The 26,626-nt window shown below is 37.6% G+C and overlaps 1 protein-coding gene across 5 annotated transcripts in view; it reads left to right on the plus strand.

The window, feature by feature from the left end:
• The window catches only part of SEC24D (SEC24 homolog D, COPII component), a 137,824-nt gene that overhangs the window by 83,718 nt on the left and 27,480 nt on the right, over positions 1–26,626 (plus strand). Inside the window, exons 1-8 of one of the 5 annotated variants that reach the window (XM_085323918.1) lie at positions 19–120; positions 3,257–3,451; positions 5,319–5,445; positions 7,528–7,676; positions 9,694–9,969; positions 10,808–10,929; positions 14,499–14,610; positions 16,004–16,131. In XM_085323918.1, coding sequence (XP_085180044.1) covers positions 3,301–3,451; positions 5,319–5,445; positions 7,528–7,676; positions 9,694–9,969; positions 10,808–10,929; positions 14,499–14,610; positions 16,004–16,131 — 1,065 coding nt within the window. In that variant the 5' untranslated portion in view covers positions 19–120; positions 3,257–3,300. Of the gene's footprint in view, positions 1–18; positions 121–1,187; positions 1,224–2,366; positions 2,412–2,449; positions 2,471–3,256; positions 3,452–5,318; positions 5,446–7,527; positions 7,677–9,693; positions 9,970–10,807; positions 10,930–14,498; positions 14,611–16,003; positions 16,132–26,626 lie in introns of those variants that run through there. The other 4 variants (XM_085323921.1, XM_085323920.1, XM_085323922.1 and 1 more) reach the window with 4 other exon arrangements.

Raw genomic sequence — 26,626 nt, forward strand, 5'->3', positions numbered from 1 at the left:
GGCCGCGAGAGGCGGCGGGGCTCCGCCTGCCGGGGGCCGCCCGGTCACGGGCGTGGGGAGCAGCGGGCGTCGTGCCGGGACGGAGCCCGCGGCGCCTGCGTTCGTCGGCACGGCGGGCAGGTACTTCGTGTGCGCCTTACTGTTAAGCGGAGCGGGCAGACGTGTCCTGCGCAGGGCAGCGCAGCGGCGCCGGGAAAATAGCGAGCACCGTTACGGTGTTACAGGGACTTAAAGTTGCCAGTTAACGGGGAAATGCGCGATAGGAACTGACTGACTGCAGTGAGTTTTAGGGAACTTTATACTTTCGTAGTTTTTTTTCTGAAATGCATGTTATAAAAATATAATCTAAAATCTAATACGTGTAGCTATGTTGCATTCTGTGTGTGCATCTGTATGCATGTCTCTGTATAAATATGCACACGTACTCACCAAACATTATTTGCCCAATGGAGGATGCAGCATGTATTGGGGAGCGACTTCGCATCTGTTTCTAGATTATACGTTACTAAGCGCAGCATCTCAGAAGAAATTGTAAAGTTAATGGTTCTCTTTCAGTTAGCTGAGAACAGGAGCCTATATTTTTAATTGTTATCCTACTTTTTACATGCACCCAGTGGAGTTTGACATCTTTACAGAGATACCAGTGCAGTAAAGCATTACATGGGTATAGTGATCCACTGAAAAAAAGATCACAACCTGTTTCGTTTCAGAATAATTTAATTTGTGCTGTTAAATTTCAATGAAAAGGGTGTAAGATAAACTAGTGTTGAGAGAGACTAGGAGAAAAGGTTTCCAAATCCTTCTGTTCAGCAACACAGGTAGTAAGCACACCCAGTGAAAGATCTTGTCTTAGCAGATCTTCTGATCTTTCTTATGTGATTTCTACTTTGATTCTTTATGTCTCTTGTTAAATTAAACCTTGCCAGATGATCAGTTTTTATTGATATTTTGGCTGCTATCCAAACAGTTTTTACTGCATGTTTGCATTTGTGCATATCTTGAAAAAAGATTAAATATGCTCTATGTTAAATAGAATCTGAAACTGAGTTCAGTACGTTTATATTATTCAGTTTAGGGTTAAGAGTTCCTATCCCTCTTCAACCCAACCTCTGTGTGTTTATGCTGTCTGTGGGAAGTTTGACGTGGCAAGATTTTTTTTTTTCTTTCCTCTCAGAGCGAGCTGTGGAGGAAGTAGTTTCCCCTGGATGCTGTTGCAGCTAAAGGTGCCGACTGTTGCAGYAGCCTCAAAGTGAACATTCCTTTCTGTATATAGATATAAAATATGTATAAGTATATGCTAGCAAGTAGGTAATTTTGTGCCGATTTTCTATCTTGTGGAGCAACTAAAGCTCGTGCTGCCACGTCTTTTCTGCTGGGGAGGAGAGTATAGCGGGCAACCAAAAGCCGTTCTCTCTACACATTTTTTCTTCTTCTCGTGCTTACCTCGTTAGCTAAGAAATAGAAGACAACTCTCCAGCCTGTCATTTCTGAAACAGTTGAATACTTAAAAATGTCTTAGGCAGTGGGGAAATTTTATGCCACATTGAGGAATGTGGYTTAGTAGGACAGGCAATTTGTGAGGAGGTCTGGGCCCTTTACCCATCTCAGAGTGATTTCCTGTCTGACATGGAAAATCAGTAAAACTAAAGTTTTTTTCAGAAATGTATGTCTAATATGAAAAGTCTAGAGATGGGTTTTCTGATAAGAGTAGATYTTTTTTTCTACTGACACATGCCAGCATGAATTTGTCTGCTACGTAGTGTGATCTTGGAGCTGCATCTGTTTCTGAGGTGAAATCAGGCACGCTCGTAGAGCACAATTTCTGATAGAGCTTCATCCAGTTTGCATGCTCAGAGATCGCTCCATGATGCAACCAAATCAAGCAAAAATGGCTGGGAGAGCTATTTCAAAAGAATACTCCCGTTGTCAAATAAAATGCTAGTTTACATAGATGTGGCTTTAGCTCTTTGGAGATGCTTGATCTGTGTACTTGTGACTTGACTTTACAGAGACAGTAAGTGCTTGCTGCTCACTCAGGGTCTGGATCTCCTCAGCATTTCACAAAGCAGTTTAATTTGGACACTAATAAAATTAGTAGAATTTGTTGTTTTTGCTAAATTTTTATTTTGACTTTACATTGGATTTCTATTTTACATGAAAATGAGAAAGTTACCTATGAAGGCTACGAAGTATACAACTTCAAGAACTTTTCAGATTTCCTGGTAGAAAGTGCTCCGTATCTGAAAGTTGATCTTTCTTACTACAGTAATTTATTTTAATATTGTAGCATTCTTCAGATTTATTCCCTGGCTTTTTTTTCTCTCCTGTCCCAGTCTGCTTTCGTGTGAGCAGGAACTAGCTGCGGAAATTTGTCAGGAGCAGGGCCAGGAAGCAGAAAATCAGACTGCTCAGTTAAGTGAGAGAAGCGCTTTGACATAAGTGAGAGATATGTCCCTTTGTTTCTCTTGATGTAAGAAAAAGTGTGTGGCAATTACTGTAGCTTTTTTTTTTTGTTTTGTTTTGTTTTGTTTTGTTTTGTTTTAATGTTTAAACCTGAGCCTTAAAAAGGGCCAGCACCTATCATACAGTACTTGTGTAATGGGGATGGATTTGCAACAGCAGTGGCTGTGCACTTAGTGTCATTTCTTACCACTACTGAAAGCACAAAAGCTCCCTCACTTACTTGGGCTGGGGCTAATGTAGAAGGTGTGATGAAAGCTGGTGCTGTGTTCCATGCCTCCTCTGAGAGACACACGCTAGGGCAGGAAAAGGAATTGCTGGAGGATTTCTGTATTCTGGCAACTGTGCCTTTCCTGATTTTTCAGGAATATCTGGTATTTTTCTTTGGAATACCTGATATTTAGGGGGTGGGACTCTCAGTCTATTTTTCATGTGTAGAAGTCTAGATTCTCCCAATAAAGAGAGCTGTCAGAGAACTTCCTTTGGGTTTTCTTCCACCTGTACTTCCTTTATTTTGAGTTTTTATTCATTGGCCTGGGAGAAGTGAATTCTCTTTAGAAAAATTCAGTGATTTGTTTAAATTCATGCAATAAGATTTGTGGTAGTGTTAAGAAAACAAAGCAACAAGATGATCAAACAAGCAAAAACATTTTTCTCCTAACTTACAGGTCCATATTTACCTTTCAGTCTGTCTACTGTTACAGAGGGGGGAAACACAGTTCTCACTTTCAAAATGCATAAAGACTAACAAATAGTAGCAGGTATAATTTCCTCTTTTTTTTTTTTTTTTTCCCAGATTCTTAAAGAGGATTGCCTGCTTGGAGTGAGACTGTTGCCAACATGAGTCAACAAGGTTATGTTGCAACTCCTCCATATTCTCAGTCGCAGCCAGGAATAGGAGGCTTTTCTACAGGTTTTGGACCACCTACTTCTCCGCTTCTTTATGGACATTATGGCGACCCTAATTCTTCATATTCAGCACCTCAAACAGGTATGAAGTTTGCTTAAAATGCATTTTTAGAGTCTACTTTTCTATGAAGGCCTTTTATCTCTTCATGTTACTTGTGCCTATGCAAAATGTTCTATTTTACATTGCTAGTGTAACAGTATCTTGCACTAGTTTTAGCCATGTTGTTGCTGTTACCCTAAATGTTGATACAAGATGCCTGGTAATGGGAATCTAACGTTTGTGTGTGAATTCTGTTGTCCAGAAGACAGTAAGCACAAGTGCTTAATGCTATATTGTGATTAACATCTAGTACAGATAAATACATATGGAGCAGTGGAGTATTCTTTCTAGGAGTAGAAAAATGTTTCTGAACTCAAATGTGTTATTGGCAAGCAGGCTCTTCAGAAATGAGTTACATTCTTGACCATAGGACCTGTGTCCTAGTGGCATGAAGTTCTTGAGTACAAACTTGCGTATAAGTTGATGGTTTACTACTTAAGCTCGTTTACTGAATGATGTTTTCTTGGATAGTAAGTTGTAAATACAGTCTAGCTGCCTCCTAACCATGTAGGAGACAATCACCTAATATTAGGATGGGTAACTTAGATAACTTTTATAAGCAAATGGGATATTTGCTCTTTATATCTCAGCACAGTCATCCTACAGATTATCTGATGGATATCAATTACATTAAAATGGCTGTTACTGTCTCTCCTTTTTCTTTTTTTTAATTTTAACTTACTGATATGTGGCTGCAGTTTTTTCGTAGAAAAAAAAAAGTGACTTCTGATAGCACAGTGTTGAGGCCCATTTTTCAATAAGTCAATACCGTGACCTCATTTCAATAAAGCCAAAGAGGGCATACTAGACATGCCAGTTAGGGCTGTGGAAAGCATCCAAAAAGAGTAAGGTTTCTAGTAAGGCTACTAATATACCTAGGCAAAATTGGGAGGAAGGAGGGAGGAACTGTCTAAATGTTTTATCTGATGTTCTAGACGATAATTATAGTTCAAATAGTAAAGATGTCTGAATTCTTCTCTAAGGCAGCTAGAAAACATAATTTGTCAATATCATTAAAAACATTCAGATGATGATAACTTGCGTTAAACTTACTTTTTCAGATTTGCAGTAGGGAAATGGCAGTACTAAGAGAATAATGAAAACAAAAATTGGCATACGTAGTTTTATATGACTTACTTGATTTTTCTGGCATTGTGAAATTAGAAAATGGAGAAATTTTGCCCAGTTTCTCTAAAACTTCTCAATGAAGACTGCAGGAGTTGTGTTGCTTTAATCCAAGGCTGAATATAGTCAGAACATAGAACTACTTCTGTTAATTGGCTTATTAGACTACCTCAGAAAAATACTAATTTTGGCAGCAAACAAATTTTTGGTGTTATAGTAATTTAAAGGAAAATATTCAAGAAATACTGGTTGAAAAATGATTTATTCAACACTTTTGTTTACATAAATTGTAATCTCTTTACAGTCAGTGTTCTAGATAATTCTGCATTAAAAAGCATTCTTAGCATAAGTCTACTGGTTCTGCATATGGAGGCAAATTTTTAAAGATTTTTCCAGCTTTTCTTTCTGACAGTGTTTTCAGAAAGCAAAGGGACCTGTTGCTTCTCCCTGAGAAGGTGAGTGAGTGATAGAGGATTTTCAGTATCCCAGGTTGAATTGGAGCATCTACTTTCTTATTCTTGCATCTTTGTTACGGTCCTGCTTCTTTCACCAGAAGATTACTAACTACTATTTCCTTCCTTTTTAACTGTGTGGTTTTTTTTTTTCATTTTTATTTCTATAGCTGGCCAGAAATCTATCTTTTCTTATTCCTACAGCAGGGCTGTATGTTTGTATTTCTTGAAGATCTTGTGCTTTCTTACAGGAAGTACTTTCTGTTTGGCAGGTATGTCGAAATCAACTGTGCCTTTTGGATCTTCAGCTCCTGTTGGACCTCCACCACCTGGTGCACATCAGTTCAGCCAGACTAACCTCCCAAATGGGCCCAATACACCAGGGCAACAGCCACATAGGTGACTCCACGAATTAATACATGAGATCTGAATTCTTCATTCTCTTTTTTCCTCTCTTTGGCTCCTTTGCTGGCATCCAAGTATTACATCCCTTCTACCTTCAGCAGTTCTGACCTATTCCGGTTCTAAACTGGATCATCAAGTTCAGGTCACTGTTACGTTAAGCTGCCAGATCGTACAGTGCAATCTGTAATCTCATTAAGGTCTGTTTTACGACAAGTTAGATCTTTATCATGGGTTGAGTTTCTTTTTATTCTTTCTGCTTGAACTTAAGACTCATTGATTAAATGCAGCAGTTAGGTGTTATAACTGCCGTTTGTTATAGGAGTTGTGCTGCTTTTATTTATTTTCTGATGTCTTAATTGTCCTCTGTTGTGAGGTATCAAGAGGTTGTTTTTTAATGATTAATAGTTACTAGTGAGTTTTGACCAGAAGCTGGTGCATATGTATGGTATCTCTAGTTTTTTCTCTGTGGTAGGATGTCTGTGGTTCAGTGTTGTGGGACACAGCCAAGGCTCCATAGAGTATTCTAAAGATATTTTATAATGCAATTTTGTCATAGTCTTTCAGATTAGTGACTGCTGCCCATTTGTTCAAGTCTGTGATTGACTGACTATGAAGAATTTACCTGAAGTGGTATTGTCCTGCCTCCAGAGYTCGCAGGAAGAAATGAAAAAGAAGGGAGTGGGAAGAAGTAAGAGAGGAAGGAGAAACTAGGGACAGGTAGAAGATGTAAAAGGGAGTCTTGGGAAAATGATATGAAAGGATGTAAGGTGARGGCAGAAAAGGATGATTACAGTGGTGTGACATGATTTGTAGTTTGTACCTGTGCAGATATGCTTAACTATCTCATTTAATTCTGTCAATTGCTAATTATTTTGCTGTCTTCTTAGGAGTGACAGAATTAGAGTTTATGTACATATAACTGTTTTTGTGAACTTGATGCTACTTAAAAACAGTCTTGCTTTGGCTGATCAAAGTCTTAATCTGCTTCCRTGCTTTTTAGTTGTTATATAGCTATTTGTGTTCTAATAAAGTCATATATGTTTTATTAGGCATCAGAATAGGGAATCTGTTGTCTGTGTGTTATTGCTGTGCGTAGAGGACCCACAGAGACTGGTGGTTCTTTGTAGAAGACCGTGTGTCAATGCATAGGGAGAAGTGGCTGTTGTTCTAAAGACCTAAAAACGAGGCATTGAAAAACGGGGTGAAGAGAGTTGAGTTGACATGACCAGCCCAGCAAAATGTTGCTTCTCTTTCCTGGTTTCTAGTCATCACCTGACAACTGCCTATTTACTATTTTCACTTGATCTTGTTTTATTCCCAGGTTACTGAGAGCCAGGAAATTTTCATAACAAAATTTCAAGGAAAGAGAAATCTACTTCCCTTAGTATACGTAGGACCTTCCTCAGTTTTAGAAATGGTTGTAGGGAAAGCAATGTAGATCTGTGGAAGATGGCCTGCAATCTTGTTTTTCCAGAAGTATGTAAAGCCTGGTAGAAAATATCTTTACAAGTTATATAYGTGTTACCTCTTCCTTCTGTCATGTTGTTTCCTTGCCTTCGTGTTTTCCTATGTCCATGCAGCAGGGTTTTTTCACCTGTGTCTTCATTTTCACCATACTGCTGGGAACTTCTTAACAGTCTCCCTCTTCATTTGCCTCACTTTGCAGATATTGTCTTAGTGTTCATCGCAGTGTCCTCACCCATCCTCAGTAGGGAAGCTTCCTGTATAAGCATGGAAAGAGCTTGGAGTGATGTGGTGTGTTCAGAAGCATAGATTTCTTGAGCAGCAACCTTTCACTTGCTTCTCTCTCTTTCCCAAGGCATACTCATACTTCTTTATTTCTAACAAGTATGCAAAAAAATCATATACTGTCTTTTTTACTGAGTGTGCATTCTCTCTTCAAGACTATTTTAACAAAAATATATTTTTTATGGTCAGGAGATGAACAAACTGTAAAGAATTTGCCCCCCCCCCAATTAATTGTTTCAGCATCACCCTGGAGAAGGTATTAGGCCTTCTGGAATTATTACTGGTTGCTGCAATTCTCTGTATAACTGCGCTAATCTCTCCCTTCAGGTTTCAAGGCTCTCCACCTCCTCACTGTACAGGCTCTTCCTATCCTCCCTACAGTCATCAATCACAACCAGCCTATCCAAATACTGCATCCACTTCATCTACAACGCAACTTACTAACCAGCTCAACACCATGCAAATAAATAGCTATGGTAAATAGTTTTATCTGATTTGATTTACTTTTTCCTCAATTAAAGCTATTAAGATTATGATAATTTGCACCTTACTGGACCTGCATAGAAGTAAGACATAAAATCTTTGACTGCTGTCATTTGTCAAGTTCTTAGGTCTTTAATTTCATCCTGTTACTTAAGTGAATACCCTTGAGTTAGCTCTAAATTGACATTTGTTGAACCGTCCAGAAAGATCAATTGCCTTTTTGATCATTTCTCATATTCTTTTTTGATCCTGTCAGTAACAGGCAAGCCAAGAGCAAAAATATGCAGGTAGAACTTATTTTTTTTCATTTTTTCAGTTTCTTTCTGTTTTAAAATGATCTTTTTTGTGTCTAAAAATTACAGTTTATCTTTTCATCTAAATTTCATTTGCTTCTAATTTGAGGCTAAAACATCTCAAAACTAAACCATGTGATAAAGACATGATTATGTAATTCTTCTGTGTAAATTGGACCTGCCATCACTGATTTTATTTTTTGTTTTATCTGCTTTTCCTGAATATTTACTGAGGCCTGATTAAATTTACTATTCAACTGAAAAGGAGTGGAATTGAGTTAGCATCTTGTTTTGCTAAGACCAGTACATTTAGGAGGATGAATTTGTTTGAATTTGAGATCACTTTGGTGGTCAGTATCGTTGTAAGATATGAGTAGAGATGAACCTTTTAGTTCAAGCTACACTGATAATTACATCATTGTTCTGCCCTGACTTTACAAGCTGTTGGTTCAAGTTGAGTGAAGCCTGCATAACTACTGGAGTCTGGCCCGCTGTACAATTGCTAGTGAAAACTTAAACCTTCCTCATCTTAGAAAAATTAATTGAGACTTGAATTCAGCTTTGGTGTGCTGAACTGCAAGTGTGCAATTAAGAATGGTTGTTTCATACAGGATGAAATGTGGCCCAACATCCCTACAACAATTCATGATTTATATTATGTAGAGAAAAGAATTAACTTGTTTCTCTACCTTCAGAATACTGCCTTCAGTAATAATTGTGTAGAACAGAATATTCTTGCTTATCTTATTACATACTGGAAGTTTCAGATACCGTTCAGATCACTGAAGATATGGGTTATTTAACACTCTGCCTCTGTGTTGGGTTTTGTTCTTCTGTTTTTGCTTAACTGTAAGCCTAAATTGGTGTAACTTGGCAGATTGCTGAAGTTCACAGGTTATAAAACTAATGGAACAATGTCTGTTTTTACCAACTGCAAACCTAAGCTTGTGTTTTGTATGTGTTTTTCAGTTAACATGTGTGAATGAAGATACATTTCAGTGTTTTTATATCAACATATCAGTACTTTTGTTCCAACCTTAATTTTGGTTATGTTCTTAGCTTTTCTGAAAATTATTTTTACTGTAGATCTTTTGAAAGAAATTTGACTAAAAATGTAGGTATTGTAAAATACTCAAAGAAATATTTCCAGAGTCCTATTATTTCATATTGGAACTAGGTTCTTATAAAGAACTAACTATTCATCATCAATGTACACAAAATAGTCCACATAAGTTTCATCTTGTAATATGAAAACCAGAAGGTGGTTGTAAAACATTAAATGAATGGATTTACCTACCGTTAAACCTATCATAGTGAAATGCAAACAGCAAACTAACAAAGATGTGCCACATAAGAGAAATTGATTATTAAGTTAAAAGGAATGTTTTTTCACATTATGAAATGAAATATTGTTACACAAGCAAATAGTGATTTATGTGTATTTTAATCAAATATTGTCAAAGGCTGACCTCCCTCTTCACTTCTCCATCCAGTTTCAGGTTTTCGTTGAAAATGAGGCCACAAAGAATAGTTGGTCATTAGAATCAGTTCAGACTTAAGCTAAATTTGTTACACGAACGGTCATTCCAAATTCCTTTAATAAAGCATTATCAATACAAGATGCAATATTCCTATACATGTTGCAAATGTATGGAACTAAAATAGATTACCTTCCGCACGGTAGGTTGTTGGCTTTGACATATGGCTTTCTGCTCAGGTCCTGGTGCTACTCAGAGCTCGCACATGTCTTCTGGGCATCCAGCATCCTTTCAGGGTCCACAACCACCACCACCACCACCGGCCCAACAGCAAATGGCTTTACCGCTTGGATCACAGATTCCTCCACCAGCAAATAATGTAAATGGCCTTTGTGCTCAACCATCATTGGCTCCAATGGCCAGACAGGATGGGATCTCTGGATCTGGCCCCCCAAATGCTAACTTGCAACAGCTTCCAGGACAGCCCCCAGGGCCTGGATATCATCCTCAGCAAGGTAAGGAAGGATGTTTGGTATCTAACTGAAAACAAAATGTGCTTTGGGAACTGCACATTCTGCATTCCACTGCAGGTGGAACTGCAGCCAGTCATGGATGATGTTCTACTGACTTGGAAAAATAAAAACTTATTATTTTTTTTTAATAGAATGGAAAGATTCCTATTGTCAGTTAGTGTAATTTAAAGCAGGCTATACTTTTCCTCAGAGATTCAGCATTCTGGAAAAGAAAGTAGCAAGAAGTAGCTTAATTTGGGTCAGGAGCAGAATTATTTGGGTGGTAATGGATAAAGGTACAACATACTACAGAAGAAGAGTCTTTTATTATCCAAAAAGGTGCAGGTCCATTTTATAGTACTGTCTGCCTTCAACAGCTTTCAAAAATGCTTTTATAGCAATAAAGAGTTGTAACTGAATACAAAGAATGTGCTTTGTTTTACCTGATGCAGTTAACTAAACAATTAGCAGTAAACAGTTAGCTGGCTTTTTAGTTGTCAAACTAACTACAGCAGTTTGCACTGACTAGTGTTGCTGGAGAGGTTCTCAATAACGTAATGGCCTGAACTGAGTAGCTGTGGGAATCTCTGCTAACTATGCTACTTGGGCACATACCTGAGGACTTCTAGATCCAAAGTTGTCACACACAGTTTTATGTTTACTTTTAAAACAATAGACTACGTGAGCTAAAATATTTGGTTTCTTCTACCTGATGAAAAGAAAAGCAACATTTGGCTGCAGTAAGAATGAGCTGTATGGAAAAACTTGATGTTAAAAATTGATAGCAGATTTGATACCRGAACTTAAATACTTAAATCTATGGTCATTTGTAACTCTGCAGCAAATTATGGCCCTCAGATGGCAGGAGCTCAGCTGTCTTATCCTGGTGCTTTCCCTGGAGGTCCAGCGCAGCTCACAGGTCCACAGCAGAAGAAGCTTGATCCGGACTCTATTCCAAGCCCTGTAAGTAATGTAACGCTATTTTTTATGGAAATAAATTTCTGCTGCTTTTTAGACAAATGGCAGTAGTTGGTAGTTAACTTTAGTTGGTAGTTGTTTGAATATAAAAATGCACTTATATTGCTTAGTTCACAGGATATGTTTCATTTTTTGCATAATTTTGTTAATTACATGGAATTTCGTAGCTTCTACTGTACTCTGATACCTGTTTTGAGTGTATGAGTAGTGCATAATATTAATTTTAGAACTAAAGAGGCTTTATAACTTTATAGCTGACATGAGATATAAGCCTGACTCCAAGTACGTTAACAGGAATATCCAGCAGTATTGATAGATTACTTACATTCCCTGTAGCTAATCACCTTCCTTTTTCACTCCAGAAAGATGGAAAGTGTGTGGGGGGGTGATACCTAGTGGGGGGTAGATACCTAAAACAGGACTTAGGCAGAAATGCAGCTTTTTTTTTTTTTTTTTTTTTTTTTAACTCTTAAAATGGCGATCTTAAATGCTGAGAAGTCATGTGCTCAAAAGCCACTTCGCTATTTGATTGTGGGCGTTCCTCAGACAACTAAAATTATTTGTTTGAGCATCCTTCCAGTTGCCATAGACTTGTAAGGATTTCAGTAGCTCACGGTATAGTTCATGCTTAAGCCTCATACAGGTTCAAAACACTGAGCTGTTTAAGCGTGCCTAAACGTGCACTGATAGGACAGGCCCCTTTTTTTAATGCACTAGAAGCTGTCTCTTTTTTTCAAAATGGATTAGGGTAAAAAGAGAACAAGGTGATGGCTGTGTTCATCTTTTTAAATAAAGTAGCTTAATAGTTACCCAGAAAAATAACTAGTCAAATGAAGGCCAYGTGTCACTTGTGTTTTATTGAGAATAGCTGATTGAAGTAAGATCGAAGGGAGAAATGAGCTGACCTTGTGGAGAAAATGCACACTCTGACACTCGTACTTCTACTGCTCCTGGTGACCAGCTGGCCAAGCCAAAAGGTCCTCGAAGAGCTGGGATTCTTGAGGCAGGCAATGTTCTGCAGCTTTGATGTAGAAATTAAAATCTACGTTTTATGCTTAGAAAAATGTAGTAGCCACCACACTGTAAGCTAGTCTGGGTGAAGGAATCTCACACTTTCTTTGCTGAAGCAGTATTACTGCATAGGAAGGATTCTGTTTCGCCACGCTGAAGGAGAAACATTTTTGTAAAAGCCTAAGACTGTCTAGGGTTGGGCAGCCCTACTTTCTTATATTGAGTTTTTGTTTTTTCCTTCCAGAAGAGATTATCTGTTTTATCCAGTGTTCTTCTAGCGCAAAACTCAGAAAATCTTGAAAAAATGCTTTTTAGTTATCACTTAGCAGTTAACGTAACAACTGCAATTCCTTCTGTTAGAGGAAATGTTCAGGTTTAATGTAATTGAAAACTATTGTTTAAGAAATCAGTCAGTGTCCGTATAACTAGCGAATGTAGGTAACACCCTTAATAGGCTGCTCATCCCTGTGTTTCAGATTGGTGCTTTTACATAAGAAGGATAAAATGGTTAGCCTAACCTTTTTTTAAAAAAAGGAGGAGGAGGTCTGGCATGAAAGCATAGACTGATGTCTTGTTTCAATTACACATGTAGAATAAACAGGCTTGACTATGACAGCAATGTTAAAATAGGCTAAAAGGTTTGTTTTAGCAGCAGAGAGAGGATCAAAATGACATGTTTAAAAGAAACATGATCTGGGTCAATGTCTGTAAAGGGCAAAAAGCTAATTCAGAATGAGAAGTAAGTATCACCATGTGTATTTCTTGTTATATTTACATTATACAGTTATAGTAGTGTTGCCAGATAAATTTGCTTGGACAAGCCATTGTTGATTTATATTTTCTTACATATGTTAGAGGTTGATATGTGCTCTGACACCACCTGTGAAAACTAGCATCTGGGCTTTGTCAACAATTATTTCCAAGAACAATGATATATCTAGGTCAGTTAACTACGGAATACCATGGCACATTGATGCTTTGCAGATCTAAGTCTGAAAGTGGTTTGCTTTCTTCAGCCAATGGACCTTTTTAGAGTAAAATCTTGTTTCTTTCTAATGCAAGTGTTAGCAATAAGTATACAAGCCGAGGAGGCAGAGAAAAGTAATCATAGTGTTGAAGCTAAGGAATGCATTGTACTTAAAGTACAGTACAGGAACTTTGTAAGAAAAAAAAGTTAAGTGCCTCAGATTATTTCCAGTGTGTTAGGAAATACCTCTTGGACAATGATCAATGGATTCTATGCAACTAGTTTTGGTTTTCCCCTCTACTTTCCAACAGGGGTTTCTGAAGTTTCCCAGCTACTATTAAAAAATCACATGCAGTGTAAAGATAAAATGCCATTGGGTGCCAGTCTGGGTGGTGAAGCCAACTTCAGAAATTCCCATTCTCTTTCCTTTTACTTGCTACTCACAGCAGTACAACTGTTAGGCTATGCTGTAAAAATGATTGCTAAAATGATAGCTCTGTTGAGGGAGCAAGAGGAGTAATGGTATCATTTCAGTGATCTCATTTACAGTGTGGACCAATATCCAGCTTTATATAGCTTCAATTGTGTCCTGAAAAGCACAGAACTTAAATAGTGACGAGGGACTGTGTGCAAAGGGGGGAGAGTATGCATAGGAAGGAAATGTTGTTCCATAGCAAAGCCAGCCTAAGCAGTGTTTTGTGAAATTACATCTTAAGTTGCTTCAACCAGAATAAATCAGTCCATGGTCAGAGCTTCTCCACTTCAGAAAAAATGTTTTCTGTAGTTTCTATCCTTCAGTCTTTTTCCAGGAAGAAGCTCACAGCATGGTAGTCTGACTCAGAGAAAGTAGACCGTGAACTCCGATGTTGAAATACTAGCTAATAGCCAGCAAGACTTTTCTTAGGGGTCCAAATTACTGCTTGCTAAATGGCAGCGATGAAATATAGCTCAGAAGGTGATAYGCTCTCTAGATCACTGTTTGCTTTTCAACCACCTTGTAGTTTTTAATTTTTTCCCCACAACTAGTGGGGAGAAATGAGAGCTAACCCCACCTACCGTTGCTGCCTGATCAGTTACTTGTGCTTTCGTTTTTGAAGAGCAGCAACTGGCACAACTGTAGTCATGCAAAAGATAACTTGTATCTGTGCCATCTAAGTAAGGTGATGCAACCTGTTTTCATCTCAGGTGAATCTGGGAGAATGGAAAGTCAAATCCAGTAACAGCAACTTACCCRATGGCTCTCCTTGTTTCACTGGCTAGCCACTCCAGAGAAGGTCTGTCAGTATAGCCATCAGTATACTTGCTCTAAACAACTCATATACTTTTTGTGTATAGGTCTCACCTTCCTGTAGGTGTAATGTTATCCTACAAGCAACTCTATTTGTAAATGAATTACACTGCTCAGCTATGTTGCATAGTTTTCAAGCTGTTAAACGTCCCAGAAACACGTGTATCTTGGGTTTATAGCACTTTTGTATAGAACAATTACTTGGTATAAATGTTAGCATAAGTGTTTATGAAAGTAACTGAATGCATGGCTTGGTTTTCTCATACTGTCTTCCTTCTTACTCATCAGATTCAAGTAATTGAAAATGATAAGGCTTCTAGGGGAGGACAGATCTATGCTACAAACACAAGAGGACAAGTTCCTCCTCTTGTCACCACAGACTGCATAATCCAAGATCAAGGTAACTATCCATGTTACTGCTATGGAAATCTTGCTAGGTAAAATCAAAGACTAAAAAAATATACTGAATTTTCAAATTTCTCATCCTAAAATGATTCTTACTCTAAATTGGACATGAAATGGGAAACTTCTTCCCTTAAAAAAAGGGGGGGGAGGCTAGGGACAAATGGGAGTTGAGAATTCTTGCACCTTGTGCTAACCTCACTGAAGGCTCTGAGACCACCTTGCCAGCATCTCCTCAACCATTGCTGGCATTTAAAATGGTAAGAATAGGAGAGACTACTTTTCTTCTTATCTTCAGATTGAAAACCCTCTTCAGATTCTTTTGAACTTGTARAAGTCTTTAAGATGAATGCTGGAGAAACATGCAGTCTCGTGCTAAAATTAGCAATAAGATTAACATCATTGCCTTTTAAGATATGAATTTTGGAAACTTATATTCAAGCTTAGGGATAGAGTACAAGCTATCTTAGTTTGCTTAATGTTTTCYTTTGGCTAGTATATTTACATTTGCCTCTTGCCAGGCTTCAATTTCCTCTGCCTAGAGCCTGTAAATACCATATTCCATGTGCAGTTCTTAATGGCAGACTTGATACTTTCATATAGATTAAACTGATGGTCTGATTCAACACAGCATTAATTTATCAGTGCTTGGATGAACTGAACAAAATGTACAAACACATCAAACTTTTTTGACATAATCTGGGAATGGGTGAAGTAGTGCTGATGAACAAGGAAATGCCTTTCTAGAAACTAAGCAGAGCTGCAGCCTGATGGTCAAAAGGGAGCATAAAGAAGTTAGTTTCTGAACTCCCGTTGACTTTCATTGCTCTTGTCTGCAGTGCACAAAACAGTTTCTCGTAGAAGGAACTGAGCTAAGTTTGACACCAGAAGTAGTGTGGTGACTTTAGCACACTGCATTTTACAAGATGAATGATCGTGTTGGTGTATGCACAGGTATAGCCTTTTCTGAATTGGAACTGTTTCATTAGAGCAGTCTTGACATCAGAGATCAGTCTGCAGCATACAGTGTCGGCATTCTCACTGGGGAAAACCCATATTTTTTTCCTTTTAAGATGTCAGATATGATTATTTTCAAACCAGACATTTCTGTTGAGATTCTTATTGCAAATGCGTGGTTTTTTTTTTCTTTATATGTTTAAACTTCTGCTGTAAACTCAAGCAACAAGAGAAGATTTACCTGCAGGGAGGGACAATGGGCTGACATAAAAAGGAGATATGGACAGAAGCTTGCATGGGGAGAAAAAAAGAATGTATTTAACTTAGCATATGCATTTGTTGTTTTATGCTGTTTTGGTTTTGCTGCTGGATCTTTGGAACAGGCAGGTTCCTTTGGTCATTGTACTTTCATTGTGTTTTGTTGGGTGTTCTAGGCCAYGCCAGCCCTCGTTACATCCGATGTACTACCTACTGCTTCCCATGTTCTTCAGATATGGCCAAACAGGCTCACGTTCCTCTGGCAGCTGTCATCAAGCCATTTGCTATAGTTCCACCAAATGAGGTAAAGGCTAAAGGAATATTTTTCTGTGTTCTTMTGGGAGTTGTTCTGTGATTGGGGGTGGAGGGTCTTACTCCTGACTTTTAAGGAGCAGGGGAGAATGGGGAGGTGTCAGAAGACAAGGAGAAACACTCTAGTCATGATGCAAATTCAGGGGATAAAAATCTTCCTTTAGTAAAAGGTACAAGAGTGACTACTGTGTTACCTGAATCACTAGGCTTGTGATGTTGCCACAACTGTCATTAGTTTGTGGCAGCTCCATCAGTTTAATGTCAGGCACTAAAAGAACATAGCCACAAACTGTTTCAACAGATTCTAATTTCATTTTAAGACAAGGACAGTTAGAGTGGTATTTTTCCATTTAATTTTTTTAAGAAGTAATTAATTTCACAACAATCTGACAAGATAAGGATATTTTCTCCTTAAAGAACTGTGTCATAGAAAAAAAGTCAAAGGTTACCACCCATTTTTGGCACCCATTTATAGACATTGAYCCAATTAATTTCTTCTCTTGCATTACCATTTCTAATAGCCTTTCGTATTCCAAACAGAGCTATACTTCATTTGCAGAGTGCTTCTGAAAATTTGTAGTATTCCRTTATCTCATGTCAGAAACCCAAATTTCCTGGCATTACCAAAGAATTCTATCAGAAGCAGCGAATGAACTAGTTCTCACGTGCAGCATTTAACGGCATCATTTATATGACCCTCCTTTCTTGTGTGTGGCTSTCTGCCTCCTCTTTTATATGGCTTCTAAATTCTGCAACAGAGATCTGCAGACAGCATTTCCTTTTTGATGTGCCGCACTAATTTACTTTGAACGCAATTTGCTGAAAAAAATCAGGGATTTCATGGAATTTATTAGTTTGTGATCATGTCTTCAAAAACTCCCTCATAAAACACATGCACAGAAAAGCCTGATTAAAATTGCAAAGACTTTCAGTGCTTGGAATTGCACTCTTGGATTTTCTTTGTTTTATTCTTACATTTTTTGGAAAAGCATACTGGAAAAAAACAGATGTTGTTCTTTATCAGGGTGGATATCTTCCAATCCAACAGACCTCTGTAGTTTCAATTAAGAGTATTATTTTAGCAGGATAATATGTAGTTATCTTTGAGATCCACAGGGAAATGAGATGTGTTGCTTGTGGTTCTGCAGATACTGAGTCTCAACATTTGTTTGTAGTAATTTTAGATTTCATTCCAGTTCCTGAGAGGAATGTGCAGACCTTGCTTGTTGTCCCCCCACATTTTCTCCCAGATGAAACTCCTGCTGCTCCTTCTCCACCCCTTTACTTTACAAGCTCAACTTTACTCTTTAGTATTCTTTATCCTGGTTTCAGAGTTGAGATGGTACTTACTCTGCTTTCCTGCTTCCATCTGTCTTTCAGTATGCATCTAGTTATTTTTGCACCTCGTGCATGCATTTCATGTCTCTCACGTAGTGTTTGGATAGGATGATCAATGAGTTGCTAAAATCTAAATCTCTTTTGTGTGTGTAAATTAGCAGTATGTACAAACACTTGTACTTGGATGAGGGTTTCAAAGTGCTAGTGCTCTCAAGCTGTTCGAAAGAAAGATTGGCATTCATTAATTTGTTAATCTGTGTAGAGCAGAGTATTCTTCCCTAACGTCTTTCTCAGAAGAGGCTAAAAATCTTTGTCTGAAAAATCTCTCTCAAAATTGGCCAAAGTCCAGTGTAGAAAATTGCAGTCTGAATGGTTATAGTTTGGTAAAGTTAAGGACTGAAGAGGTGATGTTAAYGTAGGAAATGCCAGGCAGTCTTGGCTGATGCAGGTTCTCCAAGGCTTGCATGTACCCTTTGTCTTCACTGCTGCGGCCAAAATAAGATCTTGCTCTTAAGGTCTTATAATAAAAGTGGTTTTCCATATGGGATTTATAACCAATTTAATTCTGTATAGCCACTTAATTTGAAAGAACGGGGCTTTGTATAGAGGTAAAAATATATTCCAAGAGCTTATTTGTGTTTCTAAATTTCCTACTATGGTGTTTTCTGCCTGAAATCAGTGACTGCAAGGCACAGAATGTTCTTCCTTTCAGAATGTCTAGCCTATCTTATGGATGCCTTTAAGGGCCTTTTTAGTGATGCCAGCAGGTGATGTCAGTGATGTCATAAATTCAAAAAACAGTTTGTTTTTTTTTTAATAGTAGTGTCTGCTAACATTCTTTATATTCCAGTTCAGTATTTGAATTGTTAACAAGCCTCTACGGTCTCCCAAATATTGCTACAACCCCCCCCCCCCACCACCACCACCCCCAAAAAATGTCTAAACCCAATCTAGAAAACTTTTGACTAGTGAACCTTACATATACATTGTAAATCATTAGAAACAAAAGCAAGGAGAATGTCATCCCCCCGCTAAGAAATTTCACCAGCAAGAGACACATCTGAATCTTACCTATACGAAGTCCTTATTCATCATTGCTATGAAATAACACTTCATCTTCACTGTCCTGATTTGGATGATCTATGAAAAGTATTTGTTTGTTATAGATTTTGAGAATACAGTATCATTGTTTAACAGAACTTATTTTTAGTGCACCACTGCTTTAGCAACAGTCTATAAAAATAAACTAACTCTCACAGTTATCATCATAGACCAAGCCCTACATGAATTTGTTTTGGAGATGTATGAGTGTTTCCAGAGCATGAATAAAGCATGTGATCTTTGTTTAACATTTAATAGTGCTTGCTAACAGAAGTTAGTTAAAAGAGTATTTCATGTTTTAAAAACAAACATAAACAACTCCAAGTGATTATATATGGTTTTAAATATTTAAATTTCTGAAGTAACCTTCTTTATTGCTCCTTAGCATTTGTGTCATCAATCTCAACAATATTTTTCATATTTGTTTTTACTTTGTAGAAATAGTTATTGATGAGAATTTTATATTTCAATTCTATTTTTTTTCACAGTTAATTCTCTAACTGGTTAAAAAAATAAAACTAGAATGGGTTTACTTCTGAGAAGTGCTGATGTTGATGAGCTTAAAGCCATTTTACCTTTTTAGAAGTATATTAAGCTTTCTGACCAATCCAACTGAGCCACGGTTTTCTTAGGGATGATGGTACATTTCCTAGGTAGAGCTGTGTCAGTGCTGTAAGGTTCACAGAAGCTAGCAGAAGTGGATATTGGTAACCTGGTTGCTCCTTTGAATTTTAAATGAGTCATCCAAATGTTAAATGAATCTGAAGAATTAGGGAAATCTCCACACTCTAATTATCTACTCCTTTCTTAGTGGGGACTCAGAGAGGTTCTGCTGTTCACATACTGTGAACATCTCCTGTCAAGGAGAAGCCAGTGGTARCACTTCGAGCCTAAATGCTGCTTTGCTCACTTGAAAATATCTTAGAAATCTCCTACAGTGGTCTGCAAAAAAATAAAAATTATGCCTGAACAAGACATCTTTACTAATTCCAATTACTTCTGTAAAATGTGATGCTAAATATCTTTTACTTCATTCTGAATGAAATGAATGTCAAGCTAGGCAGAGGAAAATACTGTGGTCCCTCAGAATTGTGTGGGGGCTGTAGCTTTAGCTTGAAGCAAATTTTTATATAGGCACACATTTAGTAATGTTTATGTGCTCATGCCAGTCTTTGATTTGAGTAAAGTGAGATATTTTTGGAACACATAGTTTGCAGACAGCACAAAATGATTCAAACTAAACATCTTACTGATTGCTCTGTTGCTCAGATCACTTAGGGATGCATTAGAAAGCACAGATTGCAAAACAGATTCTTGAGTTTTTTTGCAGATAGCATCTGCTGATATCATTGTGAAAAGCAGTCATATATATTTTATATATTTTACCCTGTTTTCTGTTTTTTATTTAGCTACTTATTCACCAGAGGACCTTCCCCTATATTTCATGAGAGCTTAGCTAATTTAAGGATTTTTGATGAGGAATTCTGTCAAAAGACTTTTTTCAAAAGTGAAGTACATTATATCAACTAGGTCATGCTTGCCTGAGTGCTGTCTGACTCTTGAGAGAACTCAAAAGATTTATATGTAGTGATGATCCTCCTCAACAGCCGCAACAACTCTACTGCTATATATCCTAATTATCTGTGTATCTTTTTATGTTCTCCTCCATTGTAGTATCTACTTATTTACTTTCTGTGGAAGTAAGACTTGCTGGTACGTAGCTCTGGGATCACCCAAAAGTTCTTTATAAAGTTTCGTTTTATATTGCTGCTGTCTTTTCAACAGTTAGCAACAGTTTTGTTCTGCTGTCTGTCTGTTCTGAACAGGTCAGACAGACCCTTTTCCGTGTTGGCTTGTATCTTGGTAATCCTCATATGTACTTGAGCCTTAATGTAACTGAGATTCCTCTTCATATCCGTGCACTGGATATGAAATGTCAGAGCTTATTGAAGCTTCATATTGTTTAACATGGTTTCGTATTGTTGAAGATAATCTGACCTTTTTCCTTTGTGCAGACTTCATATGACCCTCTGTGTCTAGGTTATTTGAAATTACTTTATCCTGTAAGACACAAGACTTTCCCTCTCCAGCGTAGATAACAAAAACTTCCTTCCTTTAAATGGAAAACCCAGAGCAAAAACAGTAGCTGTATATCAGTGAGTAGAGAGAGTTTTGCTAACTCTGAATAGTAAGTAGGACAATAGCTTTGCATGCTCTGCAGTCCTTGTCCTTGGATTGTCCAAGATCCAGTAGAAAGTGATTTTGTCAATGTTTTAGGGAAGCTATCAAAGCCATCTGTGCTAATTGCAGTATTCCTCTAGAACATGGTGAGAGTGGAAGCCCTGCTCCTGTGATACAACTTAACAATAAGGACATTATCCTAACTATGTTGAAACTTTCCCTTTGTCACCTGCCAGGAAGGGACCTGGCCACCAAGCCATTGACCAGGCTATACAGAAGAATTTGCTACCTTGTTTGAACTTTTACAGATGGAAGTCAGCAGACCAGAGACAGAGCAGGTGCACCAATACTACAACATAGCTTGCAACTAAGCCAGTTGGCTTAGAGATAGGACTGTGCTGCAAGATATTATTCCTTGTTCTCAGGCTTGGTGTTTTTATACTTAACCCATTTTTGAGCTTTTTAGAACAATCAATACATACAGAAGATGTCCTGGTAGCATAATCTGATGTCCTGAACTCATTGCTATATACCCACCCTGTTAAGTGTAAGCCTAAGCCCATTTCCTTCATTTTCCAGATGTTAAAATAAAACACGTTTCAAAGCATCTTTTTGACAGCTTAATTCGGAAGAGGACTGTGAGACTTCAGTCTCAGAGTTCTGAGTCTGCCTGGACTCTGGAGTGGGAAAGATTTTTGACAAACCTTGCTACTTTGACAACACCATTTTTTTCCTACTAGCTAGCTCCAGGTTGATGTCTAGGTTTTTTCTATGGCTTTTCTGGGATACCTGACTCTCTCATGCGTGAGACAGGGAGCCCAGAACTCATTGTCATCTCCAGATATCTCACCAGAATTTTATACCCCTCTGGAGACTAGTGCCTGTAAGCTAGACTTTGCAGTGCTTAACTAGAGGTACATAAATCCTATATTAGATAAAGCTTTCTTTATGAAGTATGCCCTGGGCTAGTCTGCGTTTAGTAGTAAAGCATTTGGAATTGGATTGTTTCCCAAGACTTCGTCATGTAGGAGAACATTTTTGTTAGCCTGTTAGGCTCTATCGGCACTCTGTAAGAACAGAACTATCCGAGCCAAAGGTAGCAAAGGCTTTGTCTGCAGAGTTTTTACTAGTTCAAGTAAGTTTACTAATTTAAATTTTTATGCTTTTTGTTTTATTATACCTTTTAAAATACTTTTCATACTTCTGTAGTATGTTGTTCCATGCACCACTGCTGATGGTGGTGGGGACAGTGACTTTGAAAACTGACAATTGTATATGCCTTATATTCAGATAGTACTCAGAATTCTTGGTTAATTAGTACTAATTTGAAGGGAAGCTGCTTTTCTAAAGACTTAGTTAAGATACTGCAATTAGTTTTCTAAAAAAATAGGGCTTGTGTCTGTTCTTCAGAATGGTAGTAGCAGAAGTAAAAAATGAGTAAGCAACAGTAGATAGGGAAGGGAAACAGAGAAGAAAAACAATATTCATATCCACTTAATTAGCTAGCATTTGCCAACAAAAATTACACACAAGTAGAAGATTACATTGGCTATTGCTAAGTATGATCTGTAACTCAAAATAGCTGCTTAAAAGGATTTGCTAGTTTGCATGTGCATTTCCCTCTACAGACTGCATGCTGCTCTCCTGAAATGGTGTTTATCTCCTTTTATACACCAACCAAAGTTAATCATAGCAACAACAGTAAATTAAACATTGTAAGACTGTGGAAACTCTAACATTAAGCCTTCAGGGATGTTACTCAGTTACCCTGGAAACTTTACAGAGTCAGAACATAGTGTTTTTTAGTAAGTTCAGGATGAAAAGTTTGTATTTTGCTTTTGAAACTTTTATACATATTCTTATGTTTGCCAGTGCCTTAGTGCAATTTGTATTCTGAATGTAACAATGTGGAAGAATGTTGAATAGGAAGCTGGTTTTGATTTTTAGAATAGTGTCAAACATGCATTACACCAGATTACACCTAGGTTCTAATCATATTAGGCTCTAATGCTGTCCTGTAGGAAAATAAGAGGGACTAAACCTTCTTTTACAGAATATCCCCTCATCTTTTTTACAGGAAGGGAAGTTCCTCTCCTTGTAGGACAGGAAACTGATGTTTCAAAACTGGGCTCCTTTTTCATAGTATGTTTAACAGAATGAGATAATCTACACATGCTACCTGGATGCATAGATTACCTGCTCAGCCCTAGAGTAAAGGAGCAAGAGAACAGGTTGGTGTCCCTTGCAGGAATGCTTAGCTCATAGCTCAGTCCCACACTGTCCGTACTTGTAGCATTCAGCAGAAGCTCTGTCTTAATAAAAGAGTATATATAAGAGGGTAATTGCAGACAAATGTTTTGAATGTTTGGAAGTCCCAGAGTCATCTTGTAGCATCCAGCTATCACAGCACTGAAAGCATTCATGGAAGGGGGGCTCAGAATATGAAYGTTCCTGCCTGATGCGGTGTTTTTAAAGTAACAGCTAGCTTTGCTGCTGATCTTCAAAACTAAGCTTCTATATCATGTGGAAACAACTTTTGTTTTGAAAAGGACATTAAACTCATTCCAAATCTCCTTGCTTCAGACATGAGGGTATCCTGTTGCTTTTTGCTCACGTAAAAAAAAAATCTTTATTCTTGCTCAGTACTCCTGTGGTAGAGGCAAGTGGGCAGCTACAGTTGGCTTGTGAATGCAGCGTGACACTTTAGCTACTCCAAATTCTTTCTGATGTCAGTGGAACTAAATTAATTAGCCTTAGAGATGGCTACTTACAAATAAATATGTGTTTAAAAAATAAATATTGTTTAAGGAAGCCCAAAGGTAAACAAAGCTATTTTATCCCCCTCCAGTTAAAACACTCTTAAACCTGTTTCTTTTCTAATTAAAGTTTCTTTCTTAAATTTTCTTAAAGTTTCTTTGGCTGTGCAAAAATAGGAGCAAGAGTGCTCCTATTGTAAAAAGTTCTCAGACATGCAACCATGAGTAGTCAGTTACTTTAAAAAGTTTCAGTAATACCTTCTAACAAAAGAGAAACAACTCTGGATATTTGAGAGGGAAAAACACTCTGTTCATCAGATGATTCATTCATGTTGTAAATCTTAATTCAGTAATTATTTTTTCTCTCAAATCTTGAAGATAGATACACACAGATATACACACACGGAAAAACATATATTTGGCCTCTAAAGATGACAATAGCTCTGTAGGCCAAAACAATCCTGAAATACTGAGTTAGTTTTCATGCTAAAAAGTGTAAAAAACATTGATAATGCTCTCCTCTTGGAACATTTTATCTAGGRTAAGTATTGCTTCACAGATCACAGTGCTACACTCAGATTTATTTATGAACTTAAATATTTGTTCCCTAAACCTTGAGCTCTGCATTCCACGAGCACTATTTGGTGTGTTGCTTGATTYGTTATCCTAAAGATACTCTAGAGCATGTTAGAAATGGTAACAGCTGTGTTTGTGTTAAATGGTCTTTGACCTTTTAAAACAGAATTGATCTGCTGGTGTAGCTGTTATGTTTGCATGTGAGTAGGCTGTGCCTGTATTTTGAACTGAGATGTTAGAGTTAYCATGTTTATAGCAATCTTGAAAAATTATATGTGAAGATAAACTAACATTGATGTAACCATTCAGCACATGTAAGAGACTGGGCTTGTCAAGGAGAAGTCAGTAGTAGCAATTTGAGCCTAAATGCTGCTTTGCTCTCTTGAAAACACCTTAGAACTCTGCTACGGTAGTCTGCAAAAAAATAAAAATTACACCTGAACAAGATATCTTTACTAATTCTGATTACTTCTGTAAAATATGATGCTAAATATCTTTTATTTCATTCTGAGTGAAATGAATGTCAAGCCAGACAGAGGAAAATATCAGAATGCCATCTCACAGAAAATCGGAATTCTGATTATATTGTTAAAATCATAGAATTAAGCTCCTGTGACCATTAAAGCTAGACTAGCTCTCTTGTGATTATTACTTACTGTGTCTGTAGAGAGTCTTCTTAAAAGTTGCCTTTCGTATTTTCCAACAGTTTTACAGCTAGTGTGAAAGTAATGCCAAAAAATCTCAGAATAGGACTGCAATGGTGGACCATTTGTGATACTAATGTGTGGGAAGTGGAGCTGTGGATTAACACAGGCATGAACCTGACTCCTCTCATGTGATTTAACATGCGCATATCACACTTAATGGTACTAACAGGATGGGACTAGGGTGTCCTAGAGAAGATTTGTATCTCTTTTATTCCATCCCTTGTTCTTGTCTTGTGTGTATGCCTCTGCACCAGTCCCCCTTTTTGCTGGGATGAGCATAGGCTGAACTGAGATGGCTCCTGTTTGAGATCTAATTGTTTTAAAGTGCTAACATTTTGGAGGTCTGTTGTTCAGCAGAGTTCGTTGATTATCCAGTTTCACACTCCTGCTTATATCATCAGCTTATCCTGGCTGCTGATCTTCACTTGAGATACAGCATGTCTGTTYATCCAAATAACAGTTAGCACTTCAGATTGAGAAGTGCTAGAGAGTACCATCTTGTTAATGGTTGCTATTCCCTGCCTGGGATCTGTGACCAGGACAACTTGTGATGCTTCTCTTAAGCCTGGATAGTAAACATTTTTATTTCTTTCTTTTTCTTTTTTTTTCCTTCTGTCAGTTGTGTGGTATAGTAGTTTCAAAGAATAAGCTTACCTAGTTTTTAAAAGCCAGTTCTTGCTTTGTTAATGGGAAGGATGACTTTTCTATGCCAAAGCTGTATTGTTATTTCATCCTCAAACTTTTTAAAATCCTTCTTCCCATGTTGAACAGAGTAGCCTGTATTTGTACTTTTCACATTGCCAACTCTGAGGGTAGTATTTGCAACCAAATGAATAAAAACGTGCTTGCTGAATGAAGATTGCATGGAAAGATTTAGGTATGAGTCAGTGAAATCAATGACTATCTTTCTAATTATTTTGTTATATACTGGATCATGTCTTGTGTGCAGTGCTAACTTGAAACTCACCAGCCGTGCACAGTGGTTTCTGCATTGCTGAATATGCAGTTAAGTGTTAGGCCTGGGTCTGGAGTGTTTTTGAGCAGAAAGGTTTTAACATGCTTCTTGGATTATCATGTGTCTGTAAGGATCAGGTTGAGCCAGGATATACTGCATGATATCGTTGATGCTTCAGTTGTGCTGCAGTTAGGCAAGCAAACAAGAAAATAGATGAGAAAGCACTGGTTACAGAAAATGTTTGAACCTGCTGTGAACCTTGCAGAGGAGATAGTCCAGATTTGATTTTTGAGTCGTATCTGCTGAGGAGTCTGATAGCGTTTAGCATCTAAAATCCAAGAATAGGCAAAATCGTTTCTGACTTCAGAGGGAATGGTTTCTGATAAAAGGCMATAGGAAGATCACAAAGGGAAATACTTCACTTGACATTTTAATGCAAATCAGTAAAGCAACCCAAAACCCAGTGATTATTTGTAGGGTGGTTAATCTTTCTCAAAAGCAAACTATGATGATATAATAAAAGAAAATAAACCCCTCCAGCAGTCCTAGGAAATACACACAGTTGGGCAGCGGGGAGAAGAAGGAGAACAAAACTAAAACCCTATATCATGAATCCAGAAAACATAAATCTTACATTTCAGTCTTCTCTTTGATAATCCTGAGGAGTTTTTCCTCCTCTATTTTTTGTACTAATTAAACATAAGGTTTGGATGAAGCAGTGGTACTTCATTCAGTCAACAATCTTCCTCTGTTCATCAGAAAGTTATGTAGTATAGTCTTAGAATTCTGTATATAGCTATTTTAATAAATAAACTTGCATGAATGTTGGTATAAATAATCATTCTAGAAACAGTGTTTGTTGCCCTGGCAAAC

Source organism: Rhea americana, unplaced genomic scaffold, assembly GCF_003343005.1.
Source record: "Rhea americana isolate MKP2758 unplaced genomic scaffold, rheAme1 scaffold_89, whole genome shotgun sequence".
Lineage (NCBI taxonomy): Eukaryota > Metazoa > Chordata > Aves > Rheiformes > Rheidae > Rhea > Rhea americana.